We start from the raw sequence: 26,789 nt of genomic DNA, 5'->3' as shown, positions 1-26,789 counted from the left end.
TTGCCCGAGTGTTTGTTTCCGGGACGGGGGGGGGAAGTTTTAAAAAATGTTATGGTAGGTAAGTAGGAAGGATCAAACCCGGAGTCATGAGTAAAAGTAGGAAAATAAAGTGTGAAAAAATAAAACAAAAAAACATCTGCAACGTTAACAGTTCGGCCACCAAGAAAAGTCCATTCCAGTTGTTTAGGGAAAAAAAAAAAAAAAAAAACGACTACGGTAGGTCGGCGCGAACGTGAAAATATAATGTGAATTGTCCAGCACGCTAACCACTACGCCACAGAGCACTGCAGCTTAGTTTAGTGATTTTAAATAACTTGACATGAAAGAACTACGAAGCCAAACCAGTGTTCTCTTCTCAACTGTTCCTTGTGAACGATCCCCAAACGGTGTTAAGTGGTGGCAGGGGGAGGAGGAATTTATTAGAGAGAAAATATTTTACCACTTCCATTGATCTTAACCGATTTTGGCCGTGACTTCTCAGCAGAAAAAGTATAGAAATCTAAGATTATCGAGGAATTTGAGAAATAATAAGCCTATAACACACCTCAGATATTGTTCTGCCGTTTGTGCATATTATATTTGCATGAAATATCTTGATTTTTGATCCTATTAAGGTCAAAATCAGACTGGAAAAAATGAGTTCATTTTATTTATATAGAGATAAGTCGATATGCATTTTAAGACCAAAAATTGTGTCATTTTAAGTATTACTTGTGTATAAGTCGACTGTAAAATCTAGACAAGTTAAATGTCTCTTTCTCGCACAGATAATTTCCTTTCTGGTGTTTTTATTTATTTTTTTTTTTTTTGTAATACATATCATAAATTGTTCCTCGACATCCACAAGCGATAATACGTGCATTTACACAAATGTGATCTACTCGATTTTCATATATAGAACCAACCCGCTGCACACTTACATGCAACAAATGCAAATGTTGCTAATCAGTTATTCTGCTTCCATTAAATAGTTAAAATTGTCATTTATAGGATTTTTAATAGTGAATTTAGGGGAGAACAACATATACTAAACACTAGATTTCCTAACCTACCAAAAAAAAAAAACATTACCAAATACATCATATCAAACTTAGGCTTATAGCCACATCTAGAGCATGAACATTGTGAGAGCTATTCCAATAATTATTAAGCCTCCTACCGAAAAACCACACGTGCTTACATGACGGCAAACACATGGCAGTGGGATTCAGAAGGAATATGATTAATTACTAGAATTACCGATATATACCGAGTGCACAAACAAAATGGCATTTTCTATGCTATGATTGAGCGCCGAGTTACTCTGAAACATTTCCAAAAATATCACCTATGTAAGTTGACCCCAAAAAATAACCTTAAAATCGTTTCCCATTAATTCGACTTTCACATAAGTATATACGGTAACACTATTTCACAACTTCTATTTAGTTTTTTTTATAATCCCAGGCAAAGCCAGGTAGTATATCTATAAGAATAAGAGAATATCTCTAACCAAATTACAAAACTTCAAAGGTTTACTTTCAAAAGTCGGTCCGTATTTCAACGAGCAAACTGTAAAACATCATATGCAAATATTTAAAAAAAAAAAATAATTATTTATATTCACAGCACAATATCTTTGTTTGTTTTTTTCCCATAGTTTTACAATACTATACGAACAGTTGTGCAAACGTCTATGACTTAAAAATTAAATTGTAATAGACAGAACTTAGAATTTTTTATAGGGTTATTAATCACTGTAATATCTACCTGTCTTGGATTATAAGTGTTATTCCATAAAAAAAAAAAAGCAATTTTTAAAATAAGATTTAAATTTTATTAATTATAGAAATAAAGATCAATTTTATCATTAAGCAAACATCCTTTTTCAAAACCAATATGCAAATATCAGGAAGCCTTGAGGACATCTGATTAAACTTATTGATTTTTTTTTTTTTTTTTGTATTGGTTTTTAAAAAAAGACATTTTGTTAATTATAAAGCTAATCGAGTTTGTATTACTGTACACATAGATTCGAAAAAGTTGTCAAAAAACAAATATATAACAAATAAATGTTATCAAAGGCAAGATAAGTTACTTTTCTACCTAACTGGATAATTTTTTTGTGTTTTTATTCAATGTACCATGTTTATTCAGCTCAAAAAACCATTCAGTGTTTACCGATATATTTGAAAATTTAAAATGGCGCCCAACGCTGTTGAAAATGGGTTAAAAATAAAAAATATACAAAATACTATTAAAAACCCACCAAATATATGTTAGCCTATGTCATTGTAACATATATTGAGTGAATTTCTAACAGTATTTTGTATATTTTTATTTTTAACTCATTTTCCCAAACTTAGTGTGTTCAATAGAGAGTTGGGCACTATTATAAATTTTCCAATACTTCGGTAAACACTATATTTTTCAAGCTAAATAAACATGTTACACTAAATAAAAACACTAGAAACTTATCCAGTTAGGTAGAAAAGTAACTTATTTTGCCTTTGATAACATTTATTTGTTACATATTTATTTTTTGACAACTTTTTTGAATCTATGTGCACAGTAATACAAACCCAGCTAATCTATCTTTATTAATATATATATTTTTTTAAATTTTATACTAAAAAAAAAAAATCATGATGTTATTTAAAATGTATTGATTTCAGACTAGACTTTTCTTTTTGAAATCATATCCAGTGTTTTTAATAGATCTTTCATAGATGATTGATTATCATTCTTGGGGAATTTCTTTGATTGGAAAAGATGGAATTTAAGTCTGCATGTTTAACAATCTCCGTGATTAAACCGTTTTTCATCACCTGCAAAAGAAAAAAAAAGTTATATTTTATTGGAATCCTTTGAGGTGTGTAATTTGTACATTTTATTTATTTATTTGCAAACTGTTATCCTCATCTTCATAATTGTTGTTGTTTCACCATGTTTCGGCTAACTAATCCTCTGGCCTTCTCAAGGTGATTAACCGTAATGGGATAGGGATGCTGAGTCTCTTAACTGTATCCCCAGTAATTACTGCCTTCCATAGTTGTTGTCGCACCACGTTTTGGCCAACTAATTCTTTGGTCTGCTTTGGGTAGAATTTATAAGACCAAAAAATCCAACTTTGATCACATTTCGTGGCCTGTGGCACAGTGGATAGAGACGTTGAATCTATGGTTCCAGATGAGCACTGTCTGAAGATTCCCACCAAAAGGATTAGTTAGTCAAAACGTGGCGAAACAACGATAACCATGGAAGGCAGTAATTACTGGGAATACAAGGCTCAGTATTTCTATCCTGTCGTGATAAATCAACTGAAGAAGGCCAGAGGACAAGTTGGCCGAAACGTGGTGAAACAACAACAATAAAGATGAGGATAACAGTCTACAAATAAATAAATAAATTTTCTAATCAATCTTTTTGGAAAAACTTGGATAGAATTTGTCACAATTTTTTTTTTTTTTGAATATTGTTGTTATTGCATTTTATTATCTCACTTAGATGACAAAGATTTTTTTAAGTAGAAGTTAATAAATATTTGATTACTCTTTCCCTCCCTCTCTCTCTCTTTATATATATATATATATATATATATATATAAAAGTGAATGTGTCTGTCTGTGTACATTTCCCTATGCAATAACTGTCAATTTTTGTCTACAGACTCAAAATTTGATATACAGGGTACTGACATTTGGAAAAATCTATGTGATCAGTTTTCGGCCAGAAATTTGGCTGTTAAGGGGTCAAAGTTCAACGATTTAACCTTTGAGAACTCTACCAAACTCCTCTGCCAATTTTGGATCAAAACACTTAAATCGAACCTTTTGCTCGATACAACAAATTGTTTTTCGCTGTACAAAAAAAAAAAAAAAACTACTTGATGAAATTAAGTGAAATTTTTTTTTTTCGTAGAACTTCGTTCCATAACAGATACGTACAATATAACCTTCTTTTCGATATTTTCCTTTTTTAATGTCTTGATTAAACTGTACAAGTAGCAAAATGTTGATTTAATTTTATTTTATTCAAATTAAATCTACGTTTCTATATCGAACTCACACCCTTGATGTTATTCTCGCATTGCCTACGCACTGTTCATACATTTCAAAATACAACTGCTGAGAGACAACTTTAAAACAAGGCAAGAAAGAAGAAAAGAAAAAGAAAGAAAACAACATACTACATACGTTTCTATATGGAACTCACACTCTTGACATACATTTCGTATATGTTAAACTGCATTAATTTTTCAAGTTTTGATTTCCATCTCTTTACATCATATTGTAGCAAATACTGGTAGAGAATTAAATGTTTCGGTTTCTATATTAGCTGATAGCACCCGGGAAGCAAATACCGTCTGTCTGTCACATACGTCCCATCGACGTAATGTAGCATCCCTCTGCCTGTTCTACAAGTATTTCAATGGTGAATGCTCCGACGAACTGCAAGCACTTGTACCTCCTCGACGTAAATACCCCCGAAAACCCGACAAGCAGAAAAATCCCACCCCTTCACAGTTGAGATCCCTAGATGTAAGAGAGCCTTCTACTCCAGTAGTTTCTTCCCCAGAACCGCTGGACTTTGGAATTTCCTTCCGAGTTCCTGCTTCCCCAACTGTACTGACATGCAGAAGTTCAAGTGTAACGTGAACCGACATCTTGCTGCCCAACTCCCCACATAGTACCCTTGTAGCTTATGTCCCTGATAGTAGCCCCCTACAGCAAAGTGGCAATGTGCCTTGTTTGGGGTGAAATTGCAATAAAAAAAAAAAAAAATAACACACACAATCAACCTGTTGCTTTAAAGTGTTCATTTCTGTTTAATAGTTTATACACACCATGAACAACTGAAACTGGTATATAAGAATAATATACTATTTATATTTTACTAGAAATTCAGCCCGGCTTTTCTCGGACCCTATATACAGTCCATAACTTTATGTGCATATGTATATATATATATATTAAAAAGTTTGACTCATGTCCAAGTAATCTACATCTAAAATTTCACGTGTTTAGACCAAAAATTGGTGGAGGAGTTTGGTAGAATCTACAAAGGTCAACTCTTTCAACTTTGACCTCTTGGCAGACGAATTTTCACCCAAAAACTGATTAAAAAGCTTCCTCTATGTCTGAATACACTTTATGTTAAATTTCAAATGTTTAGACCCAAAATTGACTGAATAGTATGCTAGAGACTGCAGAGGTCAAATTTTTTTTAACTTTGATCCCAATTTTGATCCCTTAACATTTATTGTTTTGGGCTCAAATCAAATTAAAATGTTTGATCCATGTCCAAGTAACCTACATCTAAAATTTCAAGTGTTTAGACCCAAAATTAGCAGAGGAGTTTTGTAGAGTTTTCAAAGGTCAAATCGTTGAACTTTGACCCCTTGACAGGCAAATTTCTGGCCGAAAACCGATTAAAAAGATTTTGCCAAATTTGAAAATTATGAAAGCAGACTTCTTAATATACTCAGTCATGGATATGCGAGCGACTACATGAAGTTTAACTAATTTGCATATTTGTTTGAAAAATGAGCGTTAATTATTCATTTTCATGGTTTCTTAGATAATTGTTTTCTTTTCACTATAATGGAAGAGTCTCAATACAAGTGATAATGATGGCTGGATATAACTTAAATATAAACATAAAATAATCTTACCATTTCATTTTTAGACGGGTCCCTCAATATTGTCGGCCATCTCTACGTAAACGGATTTCAGTTGAGAATAATAATTTAACGTGACCATTGCATTTTCATGACCAATACCAGATTTTTTAAAACCACCAAATGGCATGCCGGCAATGTAGACATTATAGTTGTTCACATAAATGCTGCCTGCTTCCATTTGAGCTGCCACTTGATGAGCACGTTGCAGATCTCTGAAAAAGAATTCAAAATTTATGCAGAATTATAGGACTTTTTGTTTTCCATGTAGCAATTTACTTGTTGGGCTGATAAAAAGATTTTATTTTAGAAATAAAAGCAAAATAAGAATTTCTAGTGCTCCTCTGATATCATACCTAACGAAATATGACTGTTGAACAAAAAAAAAAAACATGCATAATGTACTGAGAGGAAAAATACTGTTCACCAAAATTTACATAAACTTTTTTTTTTTTTTTTTTTTTTTTACACAGTGATCACCACTTATCAAGGCCCGGAAGCCACTCAGGGATAAGGGTTATTGCAAGTACATTACGTTAGTGTGGAGATTTGATGCAGTGTTTACTTAAGGGGGCGGTTCATTAGGAATTTGTTAACATTGGACTTGAAGACATCCAAGTTGTAGTCCGGAGGGAAGCAGGCAGACGGAACAGAGTTCCACAGGCGTGCAGATCTAAGAAAGAAGCTTTGTTCATGGAATCCGCGTTTTGATTTAGGCACAGATATAGAGTGGGGGAAATTTTTCACAGTGGATTCAGCTAGACGGGTGTTTTTCGTTAAAGATTAGCGAGGGGGGACCAGAGATTGGAGTTCAGACGAGCACCTGCCATGGAAATAACGATAAAACAAGGATAGGCTCGCAACATCTCTTCTGTGGGAGAGAGGTTGCAGGGTAGAGAAAAGGGCATCCCCCACTAAGCCACGAAGTCTATTTTGTACTCTGTCAAGGCAGGATAGGCTGTTTTTAGCAGCTCCTGCCCAGATATGGCAACAGTATTCCATCCAGTAGTTTTGTTTTTATAAAATAAATTGGGTTTATTCATAGGCATAATCACATTTGACACACTGGTTCCCGTCAGATCATCAAAGTTAAGCAACATTGAGCCTTGCCACTACCAGATCAATGACCATTTGGGACTGCCAGGTGCTGAATGTGCTCTCTGCTTATCTCAGCATTGTTTCCAGTCGTTCTGAACTTCTCGCCACTGGATTCAACCAGTGCCAATTCAGGAGAGGTGTGGTTGGAGATTGTGCAAACCTTTCCACATAATTACATGTGCAGCTGCCCCTACAGGAGGGGGGTATCCTTTGTCTTGAGACTGAATAAAGGCATCAAATTCATAGGTTCCAATTGTTGGTATAAAAAGAAATCTTCATAAATAAAAATTTAAAATGGGGTCAAACGTTTAAAAAAAAAATGGGTACTAATACAGTTTATGGATCATGATTTAGAAAGATCTTTTTAATATTGGGAGAAAGGGTAAGTATGATGTACTTTCAGGTAACAATTTAAGAAATAGAAGAAGCCATAAAAGCTGAATTTAATTTGAAAATAGGAGACAGACATTAACAGAGGTTGAAGAGAGTCTGTCATAGAAGACCAAGTATAGGTTCCATTTGTTTGGATTTGAAGCCAAGGGTACTGATGTTATCCTGATCTGCTGCAACACACACACACACAGACACACGAGGGACGTTCCAAAAATAATGCCTCCTATTTTTTTTTATTCTGACCGAATGGATCAGAAGGAATTGCGAATTACCTGAATATTACTGAATTATTTAAAAAAAAAAAAAAAAAAAAAAAACTTTAATCATGGTAGCAGATGAAAAATTGCCGCTATCTTGTTTAAATCAAAACTGAAAATGACCTCCCTTTTGAACTCTCGTGTGTTTTATGATCGTTTTCATCAAATTCTATTATTTATTTTCTTTAATAAATAATTTTCTATCTTATCAATTTTTCGTAATTTTTGGATATAATCATCTTAAAAATACGATGTGAAATTCAGTATTACGATTTCCGAAATTTTGTCCCAATAGTGTAGAAGCGCCGAAAAACCAGTAAAAAGAAAGGCAGTACAGACTTTTGATTATGCCTTAACTAGGAGACAGAAAAACAGTTACACTTTGACATATTAAAACGGCAACAGGTTATGTTCATAATACAGAGAGAGTGTAATTCTTTCTCTTTAAACAGGGAACCTATATCCATGATAATCTTTTACAGCTCAAATATGCAGTTTTATGTTATGTCTTTGTGTAGGTACGTGTATAAAATATACACATTTTCTTTATTCTGATATTAGTTTAAACCATCTTTTATTAATTTCAAACGAGCAGAAGATGCTTACCTTGTAAATATTCCGCCTGCCAAACCAAAAGACGTGTCATTGGCTCTATTGATGACTTCTTCCTCAGAGTCAAAGCTCAGCAGTGACATCACAGAACCAAAAACCTCATCTTTGACCACAGTCATGCCATCTTGGCAATCTGACAGGATACATGGACTCAAGAAATAACCTCCTTGAAATCGACTATCTTTCAGCGCCAGGCGCTCACCACCAAATACAACTTTGGCACCCTGGATAGTGAAAGAATAAAAAATTCAATGAAAAATTGACATTTTTGAGTGTTGGGTTTTGATGTTGAATATGAAAGTAAACACAAGACGACTCAGCATTGTCTGGGTCCATAAAAAAACAAAACAAAATAGAGGAAGATTAAAAAGTATGTGTGACATCTTTATTTTAAAATCATCTCTCTTTGTATTTATTTGCTTCTCCACAAAAGCAGAATGTGACACAAGGTCATTTTTAATGTGGGGTTAAACCAGCTCTCCGAAAATATGGCAAAAGGGGCACTCTGGTTGAGACCAAAAATAATAATTATCTCAGTATAGAGAGTTTCCCCTCCATTGAGCGAGACAAATTATCTTACGAGTAGCATCGGAACAGATACTACACTTTGATCTTGACCCGATTATCTCCATTTGCCTCTCTTACTCTTCTACCTGCTCATTTCTCTTTTTTTAACGTATTGAAAATAATGAAAGTCTAAAGAATCCACGATAGCTCCATTCAAAAAACTTTCAAAACTTTTAGTGCATGAGGATTTGCTAAGAATTTTAAAGTCATTCAATAGTTTAAATACTTTCAAATTTTTTTCAAATGTCAAAGAGTCATGAAATATATATACATATTTTTTAAATGTAATTTGTAGAAGTCAGTACAATGCAGAGGTAACGGAAAGACACAAACTGAAGCAGATGAAAAAGTTTTATTAATAGATTTCATACACACAATTATATTTATATTTGAACTGTGATTACCTGCGTCAGATAGTCTGATGAAATATCCGTATTCTATAATATTTCGTGAAAGATCTCTTCATCAGATATGTGTTCGACTTTAGTTCAAACGTGCTTCAGCAAACACTAACAGTCTTGCAGCAAACAATGGCCTGAAACGTGTTATTTAAGTATCTTATTTTATTTCAATATGATTAGATTTTTTTTTTCCAATATAATTAGATATTCTTTTTTTTTTTTTTAAATCAAGAAAACATTGATTAAAATTTATGAAGAAACTGAGATGCATTACTTCGGATTTATTTGCATAATTTTTTTTTTTTTTTACAATTCTGAATTTTTTAGATGACGATTGATTATTAATATTATTTGGATTCTTCGAACTACTATTTTCATCTTCCAATATAACCGCCAATCTTTTTCAAGTGTATTGTGTCAAAGTTGGAAATCTGCACAGAATTTCCAATGGAACCATTTATTTAATCTGTTAGGATAACATGCTCTTGTTCCATCAGAGATCTAAGTAATTCGCAGTTGTATTTTTTGGATCACCCACACTTAGGATTGAACCTTCAATTTTCAGGAATGTAACTTTTACAACTAAATTTTACCAAGTACTCTATCCACTGCGCCACACGTCCTTGTAAACAATTCTAGTTTTAATTTTAAGAGCCTTAAACCTATTTTTGTTTATAGATGTAAATATCACTATTCATTACTATGTGTGTGTGTATATGTATATATATATATATATATATATACACAGTGTGTGTGTATATGTATATATATATATTTATACACAGTCATCATTGATGGAACGGATTAAATAAGAGTTCTGTTCGAAATTCCGTGCAAATTCCAGAGTTTGACAAAAAGTTTTTCAGGTTCAATAAGATACACCTGAAGAAGGTCGGAGGTTATATCAACCGAAACATTGTGAAAAATAACACCCAAGAGGAAAACAGTAGTCCAAAGAATTCAAATAATATTATTATTATTTTTTCATTTTTAATATAATTTACAGCATTACGTTTTTGGTTTCAATAATTGATCGATTAATAGTAAATAAAAAAGATAATGTGCAAGTCACATAGAGGTGAGAAACACAGACATACAAGAAATGGTCACGCAATTTGATTACTATTGAGATTAACAAATCTTCATGCAAGATTTTTGTTTTACAGCATTAAAAACCCCTTTTGAGGTTTTTAATGCTGAATCTAGTAATTTGGGGAAAAAAAATGTTATGCTTTAAGTTCTTTATATCTTCAAATAATTTATTCATGGTGTTTGGTTTGGTTGTTTTGTAGAGAAAAATTGTTTTTGTTTTTGGCTTTGCAGCAAAATTGCACCCCTTCTCTGTAGAGGTCGATAGATGCTGGAAGGTTTATACTTCAATAGTTTCTTCCCTTGGGCTGCTTGCCTTTGAAATTCTCTCCCTGCTTGTATCAACATGTAGAAATTTAAATGTAATGTGAATAAATATCTAATTGCCTCTCTTACTATCTGGCCCCTATGACAGTATCCCCTTATGCTTCAGTTGTAATATTCCTTGTTTGGAGTATGAACAAAATGAATAAATAGATAAAAATTGGAATTTAGATTTAAAAAAAAAAAAAAAAAAGTAATAATTCATGGGAGAAATTTAAATAAAGCACAAAAGTAAAACAAAAAAAAAAACATTTTCAGCAAAATAATTTTCTTACTTCATTCTTTGCGATTTGAATGTATTTCAAAGTTTTCTCAGCTTGTTCAGGACTAATCATTGCACCAATCGTTGTGCTATCCAACATCGGATCACCTGCAATCAGTTTTTCTGTCTTGCTGACCAATTTTTTGACAAAAGCCTCCATTACAGAATGTTCAACAAATACACGGGTGCCATTGGAACAAACCTACAAAGATAAAATTAGTTCTTTCTTCATTTCATCCTCCAGAAATCAATTAGAAAAAAGATGTTTTTTTTAATACACTGAATTTTAGTTTTTTTCTTAATGTATATATATATATATTTTTCGCACGATCTATGACTTTTTCTTTTATCACATTTTTATTTCAATTATCCTGAAGATGTCCTCTGAAACAAGGACGAAACGTTGATTTTTTAATAATTTCATTCGGTTTTTTCTATTTTTTCTTTAAACATATATATATATATATACATTATGTGTGTGTGTGTGTGTGCGCATATATATTAAGTAAGATGATTGATAATTTATAATTAAAATTAAAAATCGATTTCATAAGGAAGAACAAACAAAATCAATAAATTGTACGATCGTTTCGGAAACAATGTTTTTATTGTGATAGACATTGAGTCTTGGACAATAATTTTATCATATCGTTTTTGAAAACAAGGTCTCCTCATCAGCAAAAATATTGGGTGGTGGGTTTTTAACTAAAGCCACCAAAATAAACCTAGTATTTTTAAGTAAGGCAGATGTATCTTGCAATGGTCCGCCCTTCTAAAATTCGTACGTATCATCATCAATGCTCTAAGGATATAAATGCCTATTGAGCTTATATATCTACATTACAATGAGCACTGTTTTCTTTTCTTTTATTTTAATTGTATTAATGAATGCACTAATACATTAAAATATACTCTGCTCTTTAGACTCTTGTTCTAATCCTCAAAGTATATATATATATATATATATATATATATAATTATCCACTGATGTGTTCCGCCATCCATGATTCATCAGAGTGGCTGAATCTTTATTCTCAACTCGCATTTAGGTTAAAATGCACTTTTGTGTAAATAATTTAATTCATTCAAAAAGTATTGCTATAAGCATTTATATATATATATATATATATATATATATAATTACTATAATTATTTTAATACCTACAGACACTACTGTTTCATTGTAAAGTATAACACCCCCTCTTATGAAGTTACGTAAGGACCCCTCGATTGTCGAAAACTTGGCTCATGTCGTCTTCGTACTTCTGGAGGCCATCACATGAAATCTGGTATGCTGAAAACGAACAAAACTCACACAGGCAAGAAGGACAACAGACGCTTGAACTCTATTCTACTTCACAAAATATATTACAGGTCTTTTTACAAATATATGGTTCAGTTCTTAGTAAGTTTTTAAAAGTCTCAAATCTCTCTTCTCTTCACAGATAGCATCAGACGGATTCGAGGAGGGGTCACGTCTTCAGGGAACGGCAGGTTTCCACATGATCTGTGCTCCTTGGAGTCAAATGGGAATCTACTTAATCTTCGAGCGAGTGGGGGAGGAGGTCAGACGAGGAAAATCTCCTAAGTCAATCAAATTACGACATGCAGTGCAGATTGCGTGTGTGCAGCTCGACTTATAGTCGATATTTTTGAAATCTGGGGCCAAAATCAACATTCAATTCTCATGACCTAAAAGGTCACATCAAATCATTCAGACAGTCATAGACTGAAGGATTTCCTAGGTCGACAAGTACAGTTGATTATTCTAACATTCTCACATTTCCTGTTGTGTCAAATAACAAATATACCTCCAATTTTCAAACATAAAAACAATTTATATCTATATATTTCAAGCTCAAGTCTTGGGATATCCGCCATTGCCCGGGACCTATTAAAGCTATCTCAGCATAGTTATCCGGTTCTCCTCGGCCCCTGGGAAGTCTGATCCTCCTGAATGGGGAGCAAAACACTCCCTTAGGTCAATCAGGTCACAAAGTTTACCCCCCAAAATTATTTTTTTAATAATGTGCCTACATAAGTATATAGTTTAAGAGTTTACAATACATATACATACTAGTCCAGTCAAAATTTTTATTGCATATCATGACTCAAAATTCAATGTAGAGCTATTTTTAAGTTAAAAAAAAAAAATTTTTACCATTATATGAGAGTAGTTTCAAAAGAAAAGCCTATTTTTTTTTATTTTACTCAAAAAGTTGAATAGCTATGCCCAATGTTAACAAATTCCTAATGAACCGCCCCCTTAAGAAACACTTCATCAAATCTCCACACTAATGTAATGTACTTGCAATAACCCTTATCCCTGAGTGGCTTCCGGGCCTTGATAAGTGGTGACCACTGTGTAAAAAAAAAAAAAAAATGTATATACCAGTCACAGAACAAAAATGACACATTCCAAAAATCACGAAATTTGATAAAGTATTTTTTTTATTCAAGAAAATCATATTTTACTTTGTGCCAATGTGGGAGGAAAAACAGCAGCCATAAAAGGATCAAGAGCAGACAACCGATTTTCATTTCAATTTTTTTTTTTTTTATAATGTTTTAAAGACAACTGAAACACACAATTTGAACCAAAACCAAAATTTATTAACATAATGATGTGTATTTTTTTCTCTCTAGAAATCAACATTTTCAAATTATAAGAACATTTATTTAAGAACGGTCATTTTATATAAGTTAAAAATAAAATTTGAAGAATATTAAAATGGCTTCAGCTGTCATTTACTGATAAAAACAGCAAACGTTTTTTTCAAAAATAAAATTAAAACTACTTGATCAATTTTTGTGATTTTTGGAATATACCATCTTCATTCCATGACAAGTAGGTACACAATAAAATGTTTTTCTTCATTTTTGTTTATCGCCATAAGTGTCAATCTGAATAAGCACCATAATTTCCACATATTCATGAACAAGTTGTATTCTCACCTGTCCAGCATTGAGAAAGTTGGCCAAGATGGCTCCATTCACTGCATTGTCCAGATTACTGTCTGAGAAGATGATTAATGGAGACTTTCCACCTAATTCAAGAGTCACAGGTTTGATGTCCTGAGAAATAAAAAAAAGAAAACTTTAATCATGAAACTATACTTATGCTTTTTTTAATTTAAATTTTTTAGAATATGCATCCAAAACTTGCAATTAAAACAAATTGATTAGTGTTAATATATCATTCAAACTTTTAAGGTAAAATATATATTTCTCGTTGAATTTGTAATGTTGATTCGTGTTGGTTTTATATAAGGATCCTCTTTTTTTTTTTTTTACTTGGGAGTCACCACTTATCAAGGCCCGATGTCTACTCAAGGATAAGGGTTCATGAATCTAAGGTATATATAAGTATAGCAATCATTAATAGTGTAAATTAGGTAAAATTTAATTATTTATACGGACAGCTCAACAAGAACTTATTTACATTGAATTTGAGGACTACTGTGTTGTATTCAACCAGGAAGCAGGCCACCAGAACAGTGTTCCATGGGCAGGTCGTTCTGGGAAATCAGCCTTGTTCATGGAATCTGCATGTAGATTTAGGCACAGATAGAGAGTGAGGGAAATTGTATATAGTGGTTGTAGCTAGTCGAGTGTTTCTTTGTGAAAGTTTGACAAGGGGAGACCATAGATTGGAGTTCAGTCAAGCACTTACGATGAAAATAATGATAGAGCAGAGACAGGCTTGCAACGTCTCTTCTGTGGGGAAGAGGTTTCAGAGAAGAGAAAAGAGCAAAAATGCTGTTCTGAAGATAGTCTTGTATTTTTTAAAAAACTTATGGTTCATTGTAAGACTTAAAATAAACACTGTCTTGAAACAGCTGCAAACAACAATAATGTCTCCATGTACAATCTTTACTTTGAACTTTATATTAAAAAGGATTTAAATCGTCAAAATAAATCTAATTTATAAAACTCACTATGTCTGTCTGTCTGTCTCCGTATTTTCAACTCTCTTTTGAAACTAGAACTCCCAGAGCAGTACTAGGGGCCTCAAATAATTGGATTTTTATGGCCCATTATTTTATGGGTCTTTAACCGGTTAAAATAGTTTTTAAGAGGCCAAAAAGTGGTTATACATTTTGTACAGTCATCTTATTTTATTTTTAATTTTTAATCAATTCCTATGCATGTCATGTTGGTACAGTGGTAACGTCACCAGCTTTGAATGTTACAGTTTTGCTTTCAGTTTCAATTCTAGCTGATGGCACCCAAATACTTTTTTATTTAACTTTTGAAATCACGGCTATAATAATATATACAAAATCTGGACGAATTAAAATATCATATTTAAGAGTATTTTACAACCGGAACCCCCACCTCCCAATGCATATAGAAATTGAGAAAAGAATAATTTGTCTTTTTATAATTTTTTATTGCGACTTCATTTGAATAAAAAAAAAGTTTAATATAAGAACAGATATCAAACAATTTTTTTTTTAAAAACTTACCTTACTACAAGCTCCCATAATTTTAGAGCCTGTTGGAACACTTCCAGTAAAACTCATTTTATTGATCCCATCATGAACACACAGTAACTGACCCGTTTCTGCACCTCCCTTAAGAAAATAAAATAGCATAAAATAATCATTAAATCTGAAGTAACAAAAGCAAAAAAAAAACTTTGAAATAAGATTCATTATCACAGAAAACCTCTTTGGGGATATCCTGTTTTAACTATCTTCTCAACTCAAGCCTGAAAATATATATCACTAGCCTGGGTCTGGGTGCCTGGCATTGCCCGAGTATTTGGAGGTGTATGTTGAGCAAAAAAAAAAAAAAAGTGGTAGTAGGCAGGCAGGTTTGAACCTGTACCGCGAAAGAGGAAAAGAATGTGAAAAGAAAAAAAAAAAGTGTGACATCTTTGCTGTTGCATCCATTGCCAAACCAGAAGTGACGAAGATTTAAATTAAGGCTAGTCAATCAAAAAACAGGGATAACTTTAAAAAATATCGGCGAAAAAAGTAACCCCTCCCTGTAAAAAAGTGCCCAGTTGAGGGTGAAGAAATTAATGTTTTTAGCCAATTTTTCGATATTTGAAATTTCGAAGGGCCGCACTTCAAAATGATACAAATCCCGTGAAAATCCATTGCCTCTGTCAAAAGTTTTAGGCAGACATGCATATGTACATACATTTAAACAGACAGATGTGATTTATAGCAGGGGTGCCCGGCATTGCCCAGGTGTTTATAAGGTGTAAAAGAAAAAAAAAAGTTTTGGTAGGCAGGCTCAAACCCGAATCCTTGAGGCAAAAACGAAAAAAAAAAGCCTGACAACTTACCACGACACCAAGAAGGTAAAGATATGAGAATGGTTGAAATTAAACGATTACAAAGTTACGTGACAGGTGTGTAAATTTAATGAGGTCAAACATCACGCCATAGGGGAATGAAATCCCGCACTTAACTTTGGCTGCGAGGCAGTTTTTTTGTTTGTTTTGATTTGTTTCCCTAAGACGTTGGGGAAAAACCAACTCCCCATAAAAAGAGGGAGTGTCCACATGAATAGCAATTGTCTTATATGACGATTTTCACAGCATTGATCAAAACTGATTGCTTTTTGGACGTCCCTGGCGGAGAAGCCGAGGAACTACCTTCGTTCCATCAGTTTCACTTTATTTTTACTAAAAAGTCGAACAAACACGTGACAGAACGGAATAGCGCGATTTTTATAAAAGTTGATTAAAATAAATCTAGACACCACGTCCATTCGCAAATCGTACATATTATGATCTAGGGGTATATAAACAGTTCTAAGAAATAGTACCCCTCCCCCGAGACGCCCCCCCCCTCCAAAAAAAACCTTTGCTGGACATACAAAAATGCGCGCACTTTTTTGCCTTTTATATATATACTAGCGGGGGGTACCCGGCGTGGCCCGGGTGTTGGGGAGAGGTGGGGGTGGATGATCAAACCAACCCTTGTTTTAAAAAAAAAAGCGTTGGTCAGGTGTTTGGAGGTATAAAAGAAAAAAAAACGTTTTAATAGGAAAGTAGGCTTGAACCCTGAACCTTTGACGTGGAGATGGAAACGAAATGGGAAAAAAACCCTGGGACATAGCCATCTCGGCCACGAGAGAAGAGGAATGAAAAACCTCTTAATTTAACGTTTATAAAATGAAATTAACAGGTGCGAGAACCTTAAGTCGTGTGATGTTTGACCTTGAAACATGACGCGGCTGCAAGCCAGTTTTCGCTTGTTTTGAAAGTGAAAAGAAAAGCAATTTGGATGACTTTAAATCTACTTTTTTATTTTCACTTCCAATATGAATATCTAGAGGAAAAACAAATTTAGTTTAATTGCAATTTTCACATCAAACAACTTTTTATTTTTAATCACTCACTTGAATCACATTAAAGCATCCAGCAGGTATTCCGACTTGTGTGTAGATCTCTGCCAACATAACAGCCGATATTGGCGTAAAAGGTGAAGGCTTGAACACCATTGCATTACCACAAGCAAGAGCTGGAGCCGATTTCCAAGACGCCATTTGCAAAGGATAATTCCAAGCTCCAATGGCACCAACAACACCAAGAGGTTCACGCCGGGTGTAATTAAAACTCCCGCCCGGGAGAGTCAGGTGTTCGCCTAGAAAGATTTAATGAAATACATTTCATCTAACAAAAGAGTAAATTAAAAAAAAATATATACATTAAACTTGTATCATATAAAATATATATTAAACTTTTTAGCAGTTTTTGAGGAATATCCATACGTCTCTGAAGAGTTGTTTAGTGATCTTTTGCTATTCAACGAAACATGTGCAAGAAGTAATATAACGAAAATTTGAAAATTTAGGCCTGAAAAAAAAAAAAAAAATTATGAGCATGAATTGATTCAATCTTTTGGCATTTGGACTGATAACTACTGGTGTGTGTATATATATATATATATATATATATATATTTTTATTAAGAATTTTTGAGATGAGGATTGATTATTTGTATTATTTGGACTACTGTTTTCATCAATGTAGGACCTCATTATATAGCATATGTTGACAATTCTTGTTTTTATTTTTTTTTTTTTTTGTGAATTATTAGTTAGTTATTTTGTTTTACAGCATATCAAATATTTTATTTATCATATATCATTATTATTCACACATGGTAACATAAGTGCATAAGTACCAAAATATATATGTTAATCGACAAAAAAACAAAAACAAAAAAAACAAGAATTGTCCACATGTTAGCAAAAAAAAAAAAAAAAAAAAACAGGATAGCAATTTTTGCTAGTATATAGATTTAGAAACAGGTTCCATTTTAGGTTGAGGAGTCGTTTAGTTCAAAATCTGTTGCGAACACAGTCACAGATAGCTGATGTAATAATAAGTGGTTGCAGGGTTATATCAGAAAGGTTAATGACCTGCAGCAGTTATATCTTATTTATATAAAACTAGCAAAAGTACCCGTCGTTGACCGGGTTCAAAAACAGCTTACAGAAAATGAACTCTGATTCATGAAAGTACTAGCGAGGGGTACCTGGCGTTGCCCGGGTGTTTGGAGGTGTGTGTGGGGGGGGGGGGTTAAAAAAAAAAAAAAAAAAAAAAGTAAGTATGAGGATCGAACCCAAACCGTTGAGGCAAAGTTGTAAATTAAAGTGTGGAAAAAAAAAAAAAAAAAAGTGCACCGTTAACCATTGCCCCACTGCGAGAAGCTAACGGAAACATGTTTGAATTTATTTAATTACTTGGATTTGGCAGGTGCCCGTTTTAATGAGTTAATGAGGTCAAGTTTGACTGCGGAATAGTATTTATTGCTGAACGCTTTTTTTTTTTCCCCAAAGATGTTATAGGAAAAAGACTAACCCACATGCGGCGAGTGACAAATGTTGAATATTTATCTTCCCGAAATCGAGCAAATTAAATAGACGGGCGAGCTTCGTTGTTAACCGTGAGATATTACGATTTATATGTGATATAAAAAGTTTTTAAAAGTTGTGAAACGACCGACCGCTTCTCTGAAAAAAGCCTTTTGTAGACATACAGAAAAAGCAAACACACATACATACATTTTTGCTTTTATATATATATATATATATATATATATATATAGATATTTTAGGTTATTCATGCTCAATCCAATAATTTTGCAGAAAGTTTTTATGCTTCCAATCGTTTATACCTTCCATCATCAATTCATAGTTTGGTTGTCTTGTTGTGGATTCTATAGTTTTTGTTTCTGACCCTACAAACCATGGAATAGCTTAGGAAAGACAAATAATAATATTGTTTTGTGCATTTTAAGTCAGGAAACCAGTAGGGAAGTAAAGCAAGAAGAAAAAGAAAAGGGGGGGATGAAAGGAGGACTGTTTTTGTTTTGAGCTTTGCAGAACATGATTGAGTTTTGCAAAGTGTTGAAAGACAAAAGCAAAACACATTTGAGTCAGGAAGCCAATATCTTCAGACAGCCTGATCTAGTAGTCCCAGTAATATTTTATTTATATATAAAACTAAAAATGAAATAGAACTGGCTGATGGGATGAGAACAGCCTACTACCATGAATTAAATAAAGGGGTCAGTTTAAAATTCCATATAACTTCCTTAGTTTGGCAAAATCAACTTGACGATGGTTAGGGTTAAGTCTATGTTTTTTTGATACAGTTTATTTATTTATTTATTGCTAAGGACCCCCCCCCCCATTTTTTTTATACAACACTTTATTAAAAATATTTTATAAAGAATTAGAGGGGTTCTGGAAAACAATGTGGATTGAAACCAAAGGGGAAAGGTGAGAATGAGGATCGGGGGTCATCCACTTTGTTTTTTTGATACAGTTAGTTTATTGAACTTCAACATAGTATTTTGGAAATGTGCTGCCAAGTTATTCTCGCTAGCCCCTTATCTCAGGGGGATGGTTGGTTGGTTGGTTGGTTGGTTGGTTGGTTGATGGCTACATCTTAAAAACATGTGCAGGTTCTTCTCGCTCCAAGAACAACTCACCTCAGAAATGTGATCCCGTCAAACTCTCGCCAATTCTCATTCTCACAAACTGGGGAACTGCTGCAGATGTCTGCACCCGTTAACGTTTCTGATGTGACCCCACAACCACTTATTGTTAAACCAGCCATCTGTGACTGTGTTCGCAACAGATTTTGGACTAAATAATTTCTCAAACTAAAATGGAACCGGTTTCTAAATCTATATACTAGCTAAAATTGCTAGCTTGCTAACATAGGGTATCATTATATAACATGACAATTTTTTTTTTTTTGTAGATTAACATATATATTTTGGTACTTATGCACTCATGTTACCATGCTGAAATAATAATGTTATTATTTTGAAAGCCATTCTTAACATGGGAAAGGCAAGGTGTTTTGTAACTATTCTGTACTTCCACCTAACAATTTCATAAAAAAGATATTGTGAAACTTGAATTTATCTTGAAAAATTAAAAAAATAGCATGATAATATAAGTGCATAGTCACCAAAAATATTTTATTTGTCTAAAAATTGAGTTTTTAAAAAATTATTAAAATGAACTTTTTTAATATACTCAATCATAGATATGCAAGTAACTACATGAATGTTAACTAATTTGCATATTTCTTTGAAAAACGAGCATTTATTAATTACTTATTCATAATTTATGGTTTCTTATTAGATTATTGGATTCATTTCACTATTATGCTTAATTCTGTTTAGGCATAGTTTCTACAATGTGCATAATTGCATAGAATTTAAGATGAAAACGTACTAGCACACAAAAAATATTTTAATATATATATATAAAAGTGACCTTGTCGGTGCGTGTGTGAAAAATCTCTACCAAACTTCTCTCTGAATATTTAGTCTACAGAGTTGAAATTTGATATATAGGGTATCTGGACAACCTGTAGCACACTTTCAATTTGGTTTTTAGCTGGCAGAAATTGCTGCTAAGTGGTCAAAATTGAAAACAAAACAGTTGACCTTTGGCAGGGTAAAGTCAAATAAAACATTACTCAAGCTGTTACTTTTGTGCATGTGCAAAATTAAACATTCATTAATTTTTAAATTTCTTTTGTATCCATGTGTCATTAGCTCAGACAGTAATAACGTTGGAGAGATAAATAACAACTAAGACTAGAGTGCTAAACGTTCTGGTTTTGATTCTATCGGTTCGTACCAAAGTCATACTTTTTTTTATAACTTTTTAAATAATCACTATAAAAAAGAAGAAATCTGCATGAATTAAAATATAATATTTATGCGTATTTTATGACTGGGCAATGCCAGGTGGCCTGTATATAACTAACATCAAAATAAAAAAATGTCCCATCACCAAAATCTGGCATCCCTGTGCCTGTTTGACTACTACTTTAATGGTAAATGCTCAGACAAACTCAAAGCACTCATACTCCCTTGATGACAATACTCCAAACGAATCACACAAGCAGCAAAATCCCACCCATACACTGTAAAAGATCTCTAGACTTTAAAATTGCTTCCCTGACTGTACTGACATTTAGAAGTTCAAATGTAATGTGAACAGACATCTCGCTGCCCAACTCTCTACATAGTATCTCGGCAAATTTGGTCTCTATTAGTAGCCCCTTATGACTTAGTGGTACTATGCCTTGTTTGGGATGAATAAACAGCAAAAAAAAAGAAAAAAAAAAATGGCTGATGGAATAAGAATACTCTACTCCCGTGGATTAAATAAAAGGTTTAGCTTGAAATTCCATATAGCTTTCAGAGTTCGGCAAGATGCACTTGAAGATGGTAAGAGTTTTCGGTTAAGGTTAAATCGGCCAAAATATGAGGATAAGCATTCAAGATGTGAACAGCAATCCGAATTATTCAAGTATAAATTATCAATCCTCATCTCAAAAGATTCCAAAACATAATAGGCAAAACTAAATATTTTCATGAAAAAAAAAAAAAAAAAAAAGAGAAAAACAAAAAATTCAGAGAAAAAAAAAGAAAAGAGAAATATTTACTCTTTACAAAAAAACAACAAAAAAAAAATCGAATTTAATTTAAATAATTGATTGCACATAAAATAACAGGTTGAACTAACGGATTATTTTTTCTCATTTAATAAAACTGAGACGCCAACATTTTTTACAAGTCGTGCAATAAAATTTGTTACCTATTAGATTTGCAGCTAAGCCACCAAAATATTCTAATGCATCTGCACAGCCATCAATATCACAACGAGCTTCCCAAATCGGTTTGCCAGAATCCAAAACTTCAATCTGAGAAAATTCTTCAGCTCTGCTCTGAAATATAATTTACAAAACATGTAAAAATTGTGATTTTATCATTTTATATATATATATATATATATATATATAGAGAGAGAGAGAGAGAAAGGGGGGTCCTAAAAGAATCAGGTCGGAAATCTCAAGTATGAGAGTTCAATGTGGAACAAAGCATACATAAGGATTAAAAGAAAAATATTCAAACTTAGCTCAATCTCATTATAAATCTAGTTCCACCAAGTGCATGCGTTATCAAATGAGATAAGCGAGTCAGATCTGTAGCCAACTTTAAACATATATACAGTGCCACACAAAAGTATTGGATGAATTACATTTTTTTTTTACATGTGCGTTGAGCAAAAAAAAAAAAAAAAAAAAAAAAAATGGTGGTAGGCAGGCAAGCGCGAACCTGTACTGCAAATGAGGATAAAAAGAACATGAATCTATCGCCAAAACGTAAGTGGCAAAGGTTTAAATTAAGGCTAGTCAATCAAAAAAAGGGGATAACTTTTGAAAATAGTAAAAGTGACTCCTCCTTATAGAAAAGTGCCCAGTTGAGGGTGAAGGAATTAATGTTTTTGGCCAATTTTTCGATATTTGTCGTCCGAAGGGTCGAGCTTCAAAACGATATCAGTCTCGTGAAAATCCGTTGCATCTGTCGAAAGTTTTAAGCAAACATACATACATACATACATTTAAAAAGACAGGTGAGATTTATATTCTAGACTAGTGGGCTACCCTGCGTTGCTGGGGACCATATAAACAATGAGAAAATTGAATTTGATTTTGAATATATTTGTTATTCTTAGGAGAGAGGAATTTTTAATGTCTATGTATCATTTGCTATTTCGAGCAAAAGAATATTTTACCTAGCTAGGACGGGTATTAGACGTATGAAATAATTGTATCTTACCTAGGGTAGATAATTTACAGCATGTATATGAAATAATTTTACCTTTGCAAGGACGGTGAATGTACAACACATATTTAAATAATTTTACCTTTGCAAGGACAGTGAATATACAAAACATACTTAAAATAATTTTACCTACACTAACATGGGTAATTTAAATACATACTAGCAGGGGTTACCCGGCGTTGCCTGGGTGATCGGCCCCCTTCCCACTCCGAGGGGTAACAAAAAAAGTCACCCCTCTGGATTTACATGCTTGGTGCCGGCCTCCCCCCTTCAGGGAGAGATAATCCCCAACCCCACCTTCAGAGAGGAGGGTGCCTGGAGGCTTCTCCGCCCCCCCCCCCAAAGAAAAAAGTCACCTCCTCCTGGCCTCTTCGCCCCCCCCACCCTTGGGGGGGACACCGGCTCCCTCCTTTGGGGGGAGAAACTGCCAAGCTCCCCCCTTTCGGGTGAGAAAATGCCAGGCTTCCCCTTTTGGTGGGGGGGATGGTGGCATGGCCTTCGTTATAAAGATGGCCGGCCAGCTGAAAAAATGACGTCATCGCCGAGGTCCCAACAAGCAAGATATGTGGAACTCTTAAAATGTCAATAATGAACAGTAATTTTTACAGACAGCTTTACAAAACTTCAAAATTGGATTGAAATAAAGAACACGATGATTTATACTGAAACTCATCTAATATTAATAATAAAAAAATAATAAAAAACACAAGTTGTTTGTTTAAGTATATTATAAGCAAATGAATATTTCGTTGTATTATAGATTTTAAAGATTAGAATGCGTTCTTTAATTACTTATAAATTACATTTTAAAAAAGTGAAGGAACACGATTTGATTTGTAGTAAACTTGAAGTTTATTTAATATAATTAAATGAAAATTATGCATGTAAGATTATGAATATTTGAAGCAGAACACAAGCAAAACATTTGATATGAGTTAAGACAATAAACAAATATTAAAACTAAACTATTTTTTAATCAAAATGAATTTTTTTAAAATCAAAATGAATGTTGGGTTTGTATAACTGTACATATAGATTCGAAAAAGTTGTCAAAAAACAAATATATAACAAATAAATGTTATCAAAGGCAAGATAAGTTACTTTTCTGCCAAACTGGATATATTTTTCGTATTTTTATTCAATGTAACATGTTTATTCAGCTCGAAAAACATACAGTGTTTACCGATGTATTGGAAAATTCAAGATGGCGTCTGACCCCCTCTTTAATACGGTAAGTTTGGGAAAAGGTGTTATAAATAAAAAACTGGATAAAATACTGTTAAAAACTCGCTCAATATATGTTACCGTGACATAGCTTGACATATATTCGGCGGGTTTGTATATTATTCTAATGGTATTTGACAATGAAGCTACATCCAAGTGAGGTCACTTGCATATTATAACAATGATTGTATATTATTCTAATGGTATTCGACAATGAAGCTACATTAAAGGGAGGTCACTTGCATATTATAACAATGATTGTATATTATTCTAATAGTATTCGACAACGCTCCGTATTCTATAGAAGTAAAATACTATCTCCATTTTATATTAAGAATTATTAAATTGCCTTCTATTAAGGATTTAAAAATTGGTAGGTGTAAATAGAGGAGATATAAAAACTTTTTTTTTTGCTTAGCATACACCCCCAAACACCCCGGCAAATGCCGGGCCGAAATGCTAGTATATGTATATATATATATATATATATATATATATATATATATATATATATAGAGAGAGAGAGAGAGAGAGAGAGAGAGAGAGAGAGAGAGATTCAAAATGGTGTAATGGAAACATATTATAAGGTATTTACAGCTTCTCTTCCAATTTTCGGATTTTAATCATGTCAAAACACACTTTATTTCCTTTTGATGCATTGATTGTTGCTATTTTTTCTGATGAGTTAAGGGCAAAATAGATTCTCTAATTGATATAATAAGTGATTGATTTTGTGCTACGACACAGATACTGTCAAGAATTGTAAATGTCAACTGAATTAAAGGAATAAATTATAAGATGGTCAACATCATGAACTTTGGAATATACTTTTTTGTCATTCATTCAGTATATTGCTCTGTAATTACATTGAGCTTATAAATAAGTATTGGTATATATCATAAGAAAATAAAGTAGATTTCCACAGAAATATATATATGCAACCACCTATGATGGTATGGATATGTTGAACGAAGCTGTTGATACATGAACAGATGTACAGATATCTGAACCGCGGATAATTAGGGGAAAAAGCAGGCTAAGAAAGGCTTGAAATGACTCAGTCAAAGAGGATCTCATTCAAAACTAACAAATGCAAAAAATCACTTCATAGCGTTCATGGTTAATATGCAACTCACATATAATGTGAAAAAGATGTTAAACAAAGATTAAATTATCTTTTGAAAAAATGGTTACCAACCCGCAGAACCTGTCCAGCTTTTTGCAAGAGTTTTCCTCTTTGGAATCCTGACAACTGCGACCATTCTTGGTAAGCATCTCGTGCGCATTTGACAGCTTTGTCAACATCATCTGGACCGGATGCTGGAAATGTGCGAAGGACTTCTCCTAGAAAATAAGAAAGTGAAAACATTCAAAATTATCAGACCATCAAAAGAAAAGCTTTTTAATTCATCCTATCTAATAAGGCATGTATAAAGCTAAAACGGAGAAAATACTTTGAGGTGAAAAACTAGCCAATGATAATTGCTGGATTCGGACTAAAGAACAAAAAAAAAGAAAATGGTAAAGAAGATTTACGAGGTTGCCAAAATTAAACACGAGGTTCCATTTCTATTCTAAACATATTGCATATAAATATATGGACACCATACTATATATATATATATATATATATATATATATATATATATATATATACATACATATGGTACATTTTTTTGATTCATCCAGCCTTGACAGACGTGTTTTTAAATATTCTCTCCAGTACTTTTCTTTTAATGATTTGGAATTCATTCCATTTGCGCTTTTTTCCAAGGAATCCTGCCTTTTGGATTATTTTGGACCATTTGGAATTTACCCATTGGATTGAAATTTTAAATTCGACCGTTTTGGATTTTACCATTTTTGGATTTTTACCCTTCACCGGATTGTCCATTCATGTGAAATCTTTTTATCATTTTTATTTGCCTCCTGTTCCCCTTACCTCACCTTTTTTTTTAACCAAGTAAGATCTGTGACTTACTTGTAGTTCTATTAAATACTTTTATATGCAAAATCCGATCCTGCATTTTGCTAATTCCTGCCCTCTGATGAGAAGGAGAGTGTTTCTTTGAAACTCCGCGGATTAAGGACTATCCATTTATCTTGTATTTCCTTTTTTAAAATTAAATATGTTTTTAACTCTTTTTCAAGATGTCTTTTAACATGTTTTATTAATCATTTGTTCATACATTATATATATTAGTGTTGAGCCGATTAATCGGAATTGGAAATTAGAAAAATCCAAGCTTTTTGTAGTATTGGAATCGTTATCGGAATCAGAAAAATTTGAGCCTATTTTCTAATGCCAAAACCGATTCCTTAAATTATCTTTTTTATTTGATTTTGGTTTAAGAAACATCTCCAGCTGCTCATAGTAATAATAAAATGATAAATATTTACTGATTTAAATTCCAGTAAGAATAATTTCTCAAGATTACCCCTTCACAAGTGTGTTTTTACGTTTGAGAATACATATGAACATAAAATGTGTGCTTTTACGTTTGAGAATACATATGAACATAAAATATGTGTTTTTACAGTAATCGGGACAAAATGACATTTTATAGTAAAATATTTACAGATTTATAAAGAATTAAAATTGATAATCGTATCTGACTCAGGAATTTAGTATGGAATCGGTCATTGTATTGGAATCTGGAAAAGTATTGGAATCATTCCATCATTAATATAAAGTCTTGTATAAACACCTGTATATAAGTTAGTCTTGCATAGGGAGCGATTGTATACAAACAGTCTATTAAACTGAATCTTTATCT

General features: G+C 32.9%; 1 protein-coding gene across 1 annotated transcript in view; it reads right to left on the bottom strand.

The window, feature by feature from the left end:
- Positions 1-2,661: 2,661 nt before the first annotated feature.
- LOC145291245 (4-trimethylaminobutyraldehyde dehydrogenase-like) overlaps positions 2,662-26,789 on the bottom strand; it is a 49,737-nt gene continuing 25,609 nt past the window's right edge. The window contains exons 3-11 of the mRNA XM_080136852.1: positions 25,211-25,356; positions 21,758-21,887; positions 17,022-17,266; positions 15,131-15,238; positions 13,617-13,736; positions 10,675-10,863; positions 8,013-8,242; positions 5,653-5,873; positions 2,662-2,807 (exon numbers count right to left, since the gene is read on the bottom strand). Of these exons, the coding sequence (XP_079992978.1) occupies positions 5,663-5,873; positions 8,013-8,242; positions 10,675-10,863; positions 13,617-13,736; positions 15,131-15,238; positions 17,022-17,266; positions 21,758-21,887; positions 25,211-25,356 (1,379 nt within the window). The 3' untranslated portion in view covers positions 2,662-2,807; positions 5,653-5,662. The remainder of the gene's footprint in view (positions 2,808-5,652; positions 5,874-8,012; positions 8,243-10,674; positions 10,864-13,616; positions 13,737-15,130; positions 15,239-17,021; positions 17,267-21,757; positions 21,888-25,210; positions 25,357-26,789) is intronic.

This window comes from Euprymna scolopes, chromosome 12, assembly GCF_053919585.1.
Source record: "Euprymna scolopes isolate OS-2025 chromosome 12, ASM5391958v1, whole genome shotgun sequence".
In the NCBI taxonomy this organism is placed as follows: domain Eukaryota; kingdom Metazoa; phylum Mollusca; class Cephalopoda; order Sepiida; family Sepiolidae; genus Euprymna; species Euprymna scolopes.
This window is presented reverse-complemented; position numbering and strand designations above follow the sequence as displayed.